This window comes from Amphiura filiformis, chromosome 2 (assembly GCF_039555335.1).
Source record: "Amphiura filiformis chromosome 2, Afil_fr2py, whole genome shotgun sequence".
NCBI classification, from domain to species: Eukaryota; Metazoa; Echinodermata; class Ophiuroidea; order Amphilepidida; family Amphiuridae; genus Amphiura; species Amphiura filiformis.
In genome coordinates this window covers 36,011,996-36,025,431 of record NC_092629.1, presented here as the reverse complement: position 1 = coordinate 36,025,431, position 13,436 = coordinate 36,011,996, and the positions used below count along the sequence as shown (strand labels likewise).

The 13,436-nt window shown below is 38.2% G+C and overlaps 1 protein-coding gene across 1 annotated transcript in view; it reads left to right on the top strand.

Annotated features, from left to right (window-relative positions):
• Positions 1 to 142: 142 nt before the first annotated feature.
• The window catches only part of LOC140146147 (proteasome subunit alpha type-6-like), a 31,719-nt gene continuing 18,425 nt past the window's right edge, over positions 143 to 13,436 (top strand). The window contains exons 1-4 of the mRNA XM_072167907.1: positions 143 to 306; positions 4,802 to 4,896; positions 5,598 to 5,679; positions 8,795 to 8,950. Of these exons, the coding sequence (XP_072024008.1) occupies positions 231 to 306; positions 4,802 to 4,896; positions 5,598 to 5,679; positions 8,795 to 8,950 (409 nt within the window). The 5' untranslated portion in view covers positions 143 to 230. The remainder of the gene's footprint in view (positions 307 to 4,801; positions 4,897 to 5,597; positions 5,680 to 8,794; positions 8,951 to 13,436) is intronic.

Here is a 13,436-nt window from a genome sequence, read left to right as displayed (position 1 = left end):
TGTAAGAATTCTTATATCAGTGTTTTGGCTTTTTCTGAGTATTTGGAGGACTTCGTGAAAGTTATTACCAGACCCATACTCATCTAAATTAGACTATGTAAAAATCAACAAATAAACGATTTTATTTTATTTTGGTGTACATTATCTAGAAATACTGAATCAATGAGAAAGCAAAACGTGAATTTGATAAAAACAGTCTGCGAACCGTTGCCTGAATTTGCTTTTTTAAGATGTCTCGAGGAACCAGTGCAGGGTTCGATAGGTTTATTACAGTCTTCTCTCCAGAAGGAAGACTTTATCAAGTCGGTATGTTAGACGTATCCTCTGTTTGAGATCATGAAAGCTCCGATCGGGCAACTGGGTGCAAAATTCGTCACCCTGACAGCCTAGCTGCAATGTATCGCATGATCGGGGCCGGGTATATTAAATTACTAAAAAATTCAAGTGGATCATAGTATGATAGTTGGTACCGTAAAGTGTGGTGACTTTGAACAGTGGGGTGTCTTTGGACACGCATATTGGACAGGGAACTTGCTCAATTTAAATCAATAATTAAATTTTTTTTTAGTAAAAAATCATTGATTTAAATTTAAATAAATGATTTTTTGGGGAAAAATTGTGATTTATATCAAGCAACCCTGTCCTATATGCGTGTCCAAAGTCACCCGACTGTCCAAAGCATGAAAGTCACCCCACTTTATGGTATATATCATATTGATCAATATCCCTGCAGGCACAAATTACTATTTTATCACAATTAACAATAGTAAATTGGTCGATTTAATAAATAATAAGGATCAACCAAGCATCGATGGTCGATCGAAAGATCAAACTAATTTGTTTCTATTGCCTAACTGGCAATTAAAGTCAAAGTTGAACATGGTGAACTACCGGCCCTGCTCAGTTCTCTTTCACTTTGCAATTTGTGTCAATTTATGTAACACATCATAGATAGGGATCAGTGTTCGAATTTAGGAAAAATAAATGGTTGTCCCACGGCACAATCAAACTTGCCAACCGAATTTCATCTATGCAAATGAGCAAAAGCACTACTACTAAATAACTAATGACTATCACATGCTCAAAACCAGCCAATCACGTCCGTGAGATTGGTCACTTTTGGTAGAATTTCATGAGAAAAACCATCATGAATATTGCTTGCGAACAAGGAAATGCACGACCGAGCAATGTAAACAAGAGCATGACTGCATGAAACAAACTTCCATTTACGCTAAACTAATTCCTTCTTTACCATAACAAATTTTTAATCAAGTTACTGAAAGGATGAAATTTAAGCTTCTATGACACTCACAAATTTTGTGTGATTTCATGCTGGTAAAAAGTCATTTTTCAAACAGCTATAACTTCTGTTCGGTAGCATGTATTCCCATTCTGAAAACTGTAGCACAGCCCGCCATCTTTAATTTTCCGAAAATCATCAATCGGCACTTTCCGGATCTTCATAAAAGCTTGTTTTCATTCATAAATCCACCTCGGCTTTTTCCGATGGCTGCGAATCTGGTCATGTGCTGGGCTCATGAATAATTAATTAGGTGGACTGGCTGGTTTCAATTGGGGTCGTGCAGTGGCGCCATTGCCGGTCCATGTAATTTGGTTCCCGGTAGCTTCTATTGCAAAATCCTGCAGTGGCAATGGGGCAAGTTTGATTGTGCACGGACAACCGGATTACAATTTCTGGTTGTCCGTCTAAGTTTTTGGTTGTCCGTAGGTAGGTACCCACCAATTGGCGACTTCGTTCGCCTCGATCGCTCGTTAGAAATTGCAATTGTCGTATTGGACAGCTCGTCGGCCATTTTGAATCGCCGAATCACCATCGCAAAAACAGGGTTAAGAAAGCGGATGTATTTCCAATTCTCCCACGTGACTTCATGAGTAAACAGGTCTTTGTTTATGTCGAGAAAGGTCGATTCATTCATAAAAAAATTTAAAAGTAGTCCCGGGCGCTCTGACACGCTAGAATATTCAATTGAAAATCTGTCTCCCGGAAGTAAAATTTGAGCCGACTTTTCCGTTAATTTTCGGACATTTGTAGGTAAACCGAGTTATTTTCATGCCAAACCGAGTAAACTTTATAGTTTTAGCTTTCTAAAAATCATTACTTTTTCATGATTATTTGTGTTACGGTAGGAAAAATTGGCGATTGAATTGGGACATGTCGCCATTTCGGGTGAGGAATTTGGCACCAAATCACATAGTGTAGTGAGCACTGGTATGCCGTAGCATGTACCCACTGGTACCAGCATGCAACATGTATACTGTATACACGTGTGTGATGTGTTGCATGCAGACGGTATCAATGGCATGCCTGGAAAAAGTGTGGAACTTGGGAACTATGTTCCCAGGAAATTTTGCTATTTGGAGGGAATTTTTTGTCTTCTAAACAAAGAAATACATAAGAAATAATGGGAACATTTTCAATACTGGAGGGAAATTTTGCAAACTTTGGAGGGAAATTTTGATGATGTTCCCGGGAAGAATTGCATTTTTCCAGCCCTGATCAATGGTATTATTATTATTGTCATATTGATATTATTATTTTATTATATTATTGTTATTATTATTTTTAAATACCGTACATTATTGTTATTCATGTTGATTGTATTAAATCATGATTTAATATTATTTTTATAAATAATAAAACTTTAAAAAGTAAATTGTCAATGATTAATATTATTATAAAGCTTGTTTGTTTATTTGTTTGTTTATTGATTTTTTGTTTATTTGATGATTGATTAATGGATTGATTGATTGTTTTTTTAAATTCCTAGGGCTACGTAACTTTAATTTTTTCGTTTCTTTTCAGTAGTTTCCTGTTATTATTATTCTTCCTTTTCTGTTTAGGTTTGATGCAGTGGCATAGCGTGGGTCATCATATTGGGGGGCGGGCACCGACTATGATCATGATGATGGGGGGCACCGACTATGATCATGATGATGGGGGCACCAGGTCTGATGGGGGGCACAAGCCATTTTCGGCAATTTTCCTATGGGATTTTTAAAAATTTCAGATTGATGGGGGGGGGGGGGTGATGCCCCTATGACGCTACGCCACTGGTTTGTTGCTTTGAGGTGGCTGGTGTTTTTTCTGCTTGCTTACCTTTATTGCTCCGTGGAGGTTGCTTCTGCTTTGCTTTATACCTTTTACCATTTTCCTATGGGATTTTCTAAATTTTGCAATCGATAGGGGGGGCACGTGCCCCCCTCCCTGTGCCCCTATGACGCTACGCCACTACTAGTAGCCTTTGTAAATAAACATCATTATTCTATCTAGGTACCATAATCTGCATAATATTTTAACTTAGTACACACAATTAAATGATGCAACACATATTTCTTTTATTTCACATTTTTATTTTATTTTCACACACAAACATGACAAACAAACATGACAAACAAACAAACAAACAAAGTTTTCTGGTTCCTTCTCTACTTCAAATCCTGGAATAGAAAAAAAAAGATAAACATTAATTAAGGCAAAACTAAAAAGTAATTTTTTACACTAACTGTTCATTTAATGTAGATATTCAAATGCTGCGAAAATTAAGTGACGTGAAAATTTAAAAAACATGAAATATAATTAAATTTGCTATTCAAATGCAAAAAACTGAGGTAATTTATTAAACATGAAACAGTTTAATTACTCATTCCAATATTATTTTCATCAGTGGCCATATATTATTGCTCAAATCACTCATAACGCAACAATTTTCATGCCACAAAAATTTTCACATGCAAAAATTACGTTAATATGGTGCGAAAATATCGCTGCGAAAAAAGTTAAAATTTGTAAGCGAGAGTATTTTGCTTATTCTGTGTTATTACTTCTTCTGTAAAGAAACAAACCAAAAGAAACATCAAATATAAACATTTTAATACTGTATACCTTTATAAATGTCACTAAAAACTGCACACACTGACACAACTTTTTCCTACAGAAAACTGCGTAAAATTTACCAAAACATAAATTGTCGTATCTCCGGAACCCAATGACGTATTGACTTCATTTAAAAACCATTTTTTAATAGTTTTAAGAAGATCTTTTAAATGAGCCTATTTTGAATTAATTCTGAAGAACTTTGTTTTTTTGCCTATTTGCCTACCGGCGGACAACCGAATTAGTATTTTTGGTTGTCCGGCGACTTTTTTAGTTGTCCCGGGCAACCGGACAACCACAATTTCGAACGCTGATAGGGATGTTCATAAAGTTTTGAAGTTCAATATTTTTTTCTGAAAGTTCTTTCATTTGAAAGAGAATTAAATTACCTAAACAAATAAGGGGTCAATCATGTTTCTAGTGCATATACTTTTGAAGTTACAGACAAAAACAGTGTCACCAAATTGCCAAAAATTTTGTGTGTGAAATTGTGACAGCAGGCACATGTAACAATATAATGCACACTACTGTATGTGACCCCAGATGACCTCCTATTCTTTACTGTAAGAAAGCTGTTTTGGATGGTCTTGATTTACACACAAATTGCTTTTGAGCTAAATCGAGTGTCGACTTGGTGGAACATGGATTACACTATGTGATAGTTTATGAATCCAGTATTATGCCAGTACCAACATAAGTCAACATCACTTAGGTTTTGGTTGTTAAAATTAATTTTTAGTAATTTTTTTCCATTGAGCCCCACAGTAAAGCCATTTTTGGACCGTACATGCACATTCCACTTCCCTATGGACAAATAGCGCCATCTATAGTGTGTGATGTGAGCCAGGCTATCATAGACATAGTCATCACATTGTTTTATGTAACTGGCTGTTTGTTTGATTTCAGAGTATGCATTTAAAGCGGTGAACCAAGGAGGCATTACATCTATTGCGATGAGGGGTACAGACTGTGCTGTAGCTGTCACTCAAAAGAAAGTACCAGTAAGTATTGCGCAATATTTCCAGGGGGAATTGCAAAATTTTTACACGATCTGTGCGCGGCTGCCGCAGCATGACCATGCTCAATTTAAAGACTGAAATTTTTCACAAGTTTAAATACAAAATATGCCAAAGATAAATCGGGGTCAGAATTTTGGCAAGAATCCAAGAATCGATTCTCGTAAAGATTCTTGTAAACATATTTGCGTGAATCGGAAGTTGATTCTCACAAACTTTTGTAGTTTACACAGCTAAGTTGATGCAAGAATCAAATAATTCCAACAAATTTACTCTGCATGAATCAAGATTGCTTTCCGCACAGTGGAACGTAATTCTGACCCTGTAATAATTCACATGCAATTTTGGTTAATGTTGTCCCAGTATTTTGAGCATGGTGGGGGGGGGGGTGTTCTCAGCTGGTATGCCACTACATGCAATGTAATTATCATCCAGGATTAGGATCACAAGGAGTCAAATAGCAAAACACAATTGTGTAATAGACATACAGTACAGTCAGTAGCCCAAGTGCCAGTGCACATGGGTTACTCAAAGGTCATCACAGGCATAAGGTACCGCTACCGACTATGTATGGACCATATTGGAATACAAAATTTAAATTGGCACAAACAGGAACCCCCCTTTATTTTGAGATAATGTGTTCTGATAAAATATTTGGTTAATTTCAATTATATTTTTTTTCCCAGGACAAACTTCTTGATGCGGATTCTGTCACTCACATGTTCAAACTCACAGAACACATTGGATGTGTCATGACTGGACTAACAGGTAAGCCTATTAATAGATTTAAAAGTGAGAGTCACTGACCAATTGTAGTTCCTAATGTGCAGCTTTGTCCTGCTATAAATGCACAAGATGTGCACAAACCATGCATGGTTTCGATAGCCGATGGAATATGTACGCCCTACAGTTAGCCAGTCAGCATAAACAGGGTTTCAAATCCGACGCGAACCCGCGAACAGGCTCGCGTGAAGGTTCTCGCCGGGTTGCAACTGGGCGAACCAAAATTGGTTCGCGCACAAGCTTGGAAGTCTAAGATCACATTTCGTGTTATTTTTACCTTTTTTTACTGCAACGGAAATGTGATTTAATAATCTCATTAATCCATGAATATAATTCTGAAATGTTGGGGAAAAAGGCAAAGTTTTCATCATTTTAGCTGTCGATTACTTTATGTTGTACGATCACGCACGTACAGAGCGTGAAAGTTTCGCCCTGGCCTGTGTTTACAACCCACTATCCCATAATAATAGATATGACCTCGCTAGTAATAAAAGCGTCTATGCCATTGGTCTTCATCTCACGTATTTCCACCAATCACGGCAACTCTTTCTTACCAAAGAGTCGGGTCATATGAATAATTAATCATGACATGAATAATTAATCGTTAAATGGCATCGCAATTTAAAGCTTATTATATAACTATTACACGCATGTGCTCACCTTAATAACATCATTAGTGCATAAAAAATATATAATTCTGAAATGTATGGGGGAAAAGGCAAAGATTTCATCATTTTAGCTGTCAATTTATTGTACGATCACGAACAGAAAGCACAGTGAGCATGAAATTGAAATCCATGGCCCATGCAATTTTAACGATCACCCCCATAATAATAGCTGTGACCTCGCTAGTAATGAAAGTCTCCTTCATTGGTTTGTATCACTTTCACCTTGCCTATTTCCACCAATCACGGCATCTCTTTCTTACGAAAGTGTCTGGTAAACATGAATAATTAATCGTAACATGAATAATTAATCGTCAAATGACGTCGTCATTTTATTACACACATGCTCACCCTATACCCGATGTACAAAATAATACGTGGAATAAATTTAATTTAATTTAATTTGCATTTCATTTGAAAAGATATGGTTTAAAATTGCGAATCATATAACAGTACATACAAAAGCTATTAAAAGCAATATTCAGCGAACATTTAAGGAAATTTGTAATAAATTTAGGTATGAATAAATCAAGTGAAATTAGGGGTATTGCGGTATATGGTATATTTTTATGTTTTGACATCTCTTCATCACGTAGCTAGCAGTAGGAGATTGGGTCATCCGCGCCTCAAATTCTCCAAAAATAGAACTCATAATTGGTGTAAAACCTTTTAAACTGCACTATATTTAATACATGAATGTTATGTTGAGGTCTCATTAATGCATGATAGGTAAGTCACAGTGATAGTCGAAGTTTAATAAGCTTAAAGAAAGTTGCTGAGCTTGCTGTGTACAGTGTAGTCAGTATTTTACGTTCGGTAAAACTAAAATTACTTTCAGGATTCAAAGTTGAAACAACTGCTTTTAACAAAAAAAAAAAAGATAATCAACTTGGTTTTGTTATTAATAATGTTATAGTAAGTTGCATACAAATTCCCACCTATTTATAGGGTATGATTTTACAGGGTTTTTCTCAATATTTTGCGGAATCGAAAGCCTGGTTCTGATGAGAACCAAAGGTTCTCGCAAAAGCCATTTGCGAGAACCTAAACTGGTTCCTGCAATTGATTGCGAATTTGAACCCCTGATAAACAAGCCAGAGGAACAGGTGCGGGTACCAGGTAAAACCTACTCTTTACTTCTGAAAGTAGGATCCACACAGAAAATAAAACTACAACCTGTAAAAATATACTTGATCGATTTGCTGTCTTTTATTTTCGTTGATTTGTACTTCTAAACCGGCCGAGAAGTTGATCAGTTGGCTGCCATGGTATGGTATTGCAGCAAAGGCAAAGCAGGCTGTATAGCTATAATTGGTTTGTTAACTTAATTTATTAAATCTCTGTGATCGCATCACTTTGTAACAAAGAACAAAAAAGAAGGGCTTGATAGGTCTTCCAAAAATATAATTTTGTCATTAAATACCTTCACTCCTTATAATTTATGTCATAAAAATATCAGAAAGAAGTTGTCCCTTTTCTGTTTCAGATACTTGGCCAGTGCTACAGCACTTGCGACAGAGCTTGTTACTGTAGAGTGTAGTGTACCATATAAAAAAAAAAAGAAAAGAAAGAAAGATAAAGAAATGCTATAATTAGAGTCTCAGAATGGTGATTTGTTACTTTAACAAAGCCTAAAATCCATGAGTTTCTGTGGCGCTGCCCCTGGGGCCTCGCCCCTGGACCCCACCAGGTGCTTGGGATTGTCACAAATTTCACAGAAAATTTAAACCAACTCAGTTTAAGTTCCCAGACAGATATTTTTCCTATGCCTTGTTGTATCCTTCCCAGAATCCTTTGCAAAATGATACATCCCTCATTTCATCAAATGACACTCCCATTACTTTGTTTTCATTTTGAGAATAGACTGGCTAAGCATGAGTTGATAGACAAGAAATAAACATAATGTGCTCTGTTCATTGAGGTACTTTTTGTCTCTATCGAGTATCGACCCATGATGCACTGGATAGAAAATCAGTACAGAAATGGGAGAAATGCATTCTGGGAAGGGTAGGATATCTTCTCTGGTGTTTGGCCATTTCATTATTATAATTCTGAGAAAATCAGTTTTGATCATTAACCCCATGAGAACTATCTGCTGATTGGCCAAAAAGAAGTTTTCATTATCAATTAGACCAATCAGCAACATTGTTAGAATAATTTCACCATACAAAAAAATTGGGGTGAATTATTTGCAAAGCTCTATTCTGATAGGTGATTAAAATAATGAAGATATCATATAATTGACCAATCAGAGGCAATGTAAGATCGGCAGGTAGTGCTCAGGGGGGTTAAGATTCTTTCACTCTGCATTGTAGTACACAAGCAGATTTGAAGGATCACTGATAATAAAGATCTTTGTCAGTGCGTTAAAACTAACCAAATCTTCTTGCATATAATTCTGATAATTAATATTTTTTGTTCACTCTGTATGACAGCTGACAGTCGATCACAGGTCCACCGTGCCCGATATGAGGCGGCCAACTGGAAGTACAAATACGGCTATGAAATTCCTGTAGAGATGCTGTGTCAGCGCATGGCTGATATATCACAGGTGTACACACAGAATGCACAGATGAGGCCTCTCGGATGCTGTAAGTATAAGCTTATGGTCCGTTCATACTATGCCGCAATTGCGACGCGATGAGTTGCCGCACTGTATCGTACCGCAGAATACTGCATTGTGGTATCGCAATAAAGTTAAATACAATTTAACTTGGAAATGCAATGAGTTGCGGTGAGTTGCTGCAAAAATTAAAGTAATCGATATATCGGCATCGCAACGCAATTGCGGCGTAGTATGAACGGACCTTTAGACTGCGTCAAAAATTGTACACAGGCCACAAAATAAAGGAAAACACATTTTCTAATATCTGTTATAACCAATTATCAAAATTAACATAAAATATTAAATTTAAGAGCAAACTTCAATACACTCCAATGCTTAGTCTTGTGCCAAGTCTTTGAATTTTGTGATTAAACTTGTAATGCAAAATTGCATGTTTATTTCAAATTGCACAACTATTAAAATCTTACTTTTAGTCCTGGCCCTGTCCTATAGACCCGTATACATTTTTCAAAGAGGAAAGTTTGAAAGTTGATTCGAGTAGGGTATGCATATGTCGTCCATATTCTACTAGGTGGAAAATTCTAAACCCGGGCAAACTCTGTATATGGCCATTTTTCAAAATGGCCGCCAAAATGTACTTATGAACCAGGTAAAATGACAATAACTCTGAAACTACTTGACCTAGAGGGGTGATTGAGGTGTCTATCCCCACTAAATCAAGGCTGTCTGATTGAATGAAGGGGGTTTCATGGATGTCCGAGGTCCAGGACACCTGGAATCCAAGATGGCCGCCCGTAGCAACCATAATGATCATATTAGCCAGATGATATGACAATAATTCGGAATCTGCCTGCCCTACAAGGGTCATTGAGGTGTCTATCTCCACTAAATCAAGGCTGGCTAGGTTATTGAAGGGGGTTTCATGGATGTCTGAGGTCCAGGACACCTGAAATCCAAGATGGCCGCATATAGCAACCATAAATCATCATATTAGCCAGGTGAAATGACAATAATTCAGAATCTGCTTGACCTACAAGGGTCATTGAGGTGTCTATCCCCACTAAATCAAGGCTGGCTGAGTGAATGAAGGGGGTTTCATGGATATATGAGGTCCAGGACACCTGAAATGCAAAATGGCCACCCATAGCAACCACATCATCAAATTAGCCAGGTGAAATGACACTCATTCGGAATCTGCCTGACCTACAAGGGTCATTGAGGTGTCTATCCCCACTAAATCAAGGTTGGCTGAGTGAATGAAGGGGGTTTCATGCATGTCTGAGGTATAGGACACCTGAAATCCAAGATGGCCGCCCGTAGCAACCATAATCATCATATTAGCCAGATGAAATGACAACAATTCGGAATCTGCTTGACCTACAAAGGTCATTGAGGTCTCTATCCCTACTAAATCAAGACTGTCTAATGAAGAGGGTGTCGTGGGTGTCTGATGTCTAGGACACCCACAATCTAAGATGGCCGACCATAATTACCATATAATATTCACATTAACCAGGTGAAATGACAATATCAACTATTTAATCTAGAAGAGCAATTAAGGTGTGTAACTTCGCTAAATCAAGTCACACCAAATCCAGATGGCAGTCATAGCAACCACTATAAACCAGATGAATGTCATCAATTATAACCTATGCACCTATGAAAATCAAGGCTATTTTCCATGGTTATCTGAGGTCTTGGACACCTAAGGGCTCATATTGAAGTACCCTACCACGTTTTCACACAGAAAGAAGGCAGGATTCCCCTCGCTAAGCGCGCGCCTCAGGAAAGCTCGGTCATAAAACAGATGGATTATATGCATCAATGATACACCCTGCCCAGGATTGTAACAAAAGAAGGCTAGCACAGGAAAGCTGCAGGATAGCGCACACCTTCCTGTGTAAGGGAATTTCAATATGAGCCCTAAAATACAAGATGACTACACATAGCATCCACATGCATATTTCCACAGTTATAACTCTTGCAAATGATTTGACTCGGGGTTGCCCACTTAACCAAGGTTACGTTATTGATTGTTAATTTTGTTTGTTAATGTTACAAGTAAAAAGTTGCACTGGCTACCAATGCAACAGCGGATAGCGTTCAAGATATTGCTTCTCTGCTACAAAGCCCTTCACGGATTGGCCCCTGAGTTTATTACTGACCTTGTCCACCAATACGTACCCACCAGAACGCTAAGATCTGCTTCTGAATGTCGTTTGGTAACAACGAATCCATCTACAAAATCGTATGGTGCTAGGTCCTTCTCATTCGCTGCTGCTAATTTATGGAACCAGATTCCAAAAGCAATCCGTCAATCTTCATCTGTCGACGTTTTCAAGTCCAAGCTCAAGACGCATCTTTTTACCATGTATTTTCATCAGGATCAGTAATGCTGTATTTTTGTGTATCTATTCGCTTTGTGCAATTATGTAAACCCAGCCCACTTACCATCTTTGGGAGCAAAATGCTGTTGCCTTGATCTTGCTGAAGAGTGCACGTGCTAGTAACCTCTCCTCTCCTGGGTTATTTCTCGCCTTATGTGCCGGTCACATTCGCTTAAACCCCATCTTTTTTTTTTAATTTGTTACGGCGATAATGTGCAATCTAACACCCTTTCCCACACTTACGCTCTTCAATGGGAGCAAGATGCTGTTGCCTTTATCTTGCTGAGAGTGCACGTGCTAGTAACCTCTCTCTCTCCTGGGTTATTTCTACCTCATGTGCCGGTCACATTTAAACTTACTTCCATACTTTGTATTATTGTTCATGTATAATGTTATATTGTGCATTTAATAACACCCAGCCCAACTTACCATTCAATGGGAGCAAGATGCTGTTGATCTTCGCTGAGAGTGCAAGTGCTGGTAACCTCTCCTCTCCTGGGTTATCATGCTTTTTCATGTGCCGGTCAATCAATCAATCAATCAATCCCTGAAACTTATATAGCGCCTAAAACCAAGAAAACTTGCACTAAGGCGCTGGACACATACAAAGAACATCATATGCAAACAAATGAAAAGAAATACATACATAATATCAATTCAAAATATACACAATTACAAAGAAAGTTAATGCTTATACGCAATTCCAAACAGGTGATGTTTAACCAGTTTCTTAAAAATGACAATGGATTCTGCATTTCTGATGTGTTTGGGCAGTTTGTTCCAGATGCGGGGTCCATAGCAAGAGAAAGACCTGTCCGCGAATGTTGAATGTTGAGTTCTTTGTTCAATGAAAAGTGTTGTTGATGTTGTGGAGCGAAGGCGTCTGCACGATCAGTTTGTTCATGAAGCATATCAGAAATGTAATCCGGAGTTTGTTTGTGAGAAGATTTGTAAACGAGGACCAGGATTTTAAAATCAACTCGTTGCTTAATGGGTAACCAGTGCATGTCAATGAGATCATTTGTGATGGAGTCATACTTGCGTTCCTGGTAATTAGGCGTGCAGCAGTACGCTGGATATTTTGAAGACGCTTGAAAAGCGTTTCGCTGATGCCGACAAGTAAACTATTACAATAGTCGAGTCTTGAGGTGACAAGAGTATGAATGGCAAGTTTGGTAGATTCGGTGGTTAGCATTTTACGAGCACGTCCCAATGTTAATCAGCTGGAAATTGGCAGATTTTGCAATATTAGCCACCTCGCGCAGACATAGTCATGCTGCGGTCAAACATGACCCCAGGTTCTTTACGGGATTACCCAGAACAGGGATATCAATGCCAGCGATATTCACAGATGAAAGATTGAACTTGGCAAGCTGAGCGTGGAATCCAAACACAATGACTTCGGTTTTTTTGGCACTGAGTTTCAAGAAATTATGAGACATCCATGTCTGAACCTCGTCTAACACATTGCTCAAGTGTTGCCACAGCACTCTTCACACCGTCAGCTGATGTAGGACAGATGGAAACATATATCTGAGTGTCGTCCAGCGTATATGTGTAGTTTCATGCCATACTTGCGAATGACCGAGCCAATGGGGAGAATGTAAATTAAAAATAGGAGCGGTCCGAGTACCGACCCTGTGGCACACCATAGCGGAGGAACTGTAGGTTGGAGAAAGTTCCATTAATGCACACGCAGCTGCGTCCCTATTTGACAAATATGACTTGAACCAGTCAAAAGGAACATTATTGATTCCGAGGATGTCTTGGAGTCTTGTGAGTAACACCATATGGTCAATGGTGTCGAATGCACTACTGAGATCGAGCAGCAGAAGTATGGTGACACCTTGCATTTCCATAGCCCATAAGATATCATTGTGGACCTTAATCAAAGCTGTTTCTGTGCTGTGAAACTGTTTGTATGCTGACTGAAGGGGCTCGTGAAGGTGGTGTTTGGACATATGATCAGTCAACTGTTTTGCAACTACACGCTCAAGCACTTTGGAAATGTAAGGAAGGTTACTCACAGGACGGTAGTGTTTAAGTATATTGTGGTCCAGATTGTGTTTCTTGAGCAAAGGTATAACGATAGCAGATTTCAGAGGATCTGGGACCACACCTTCC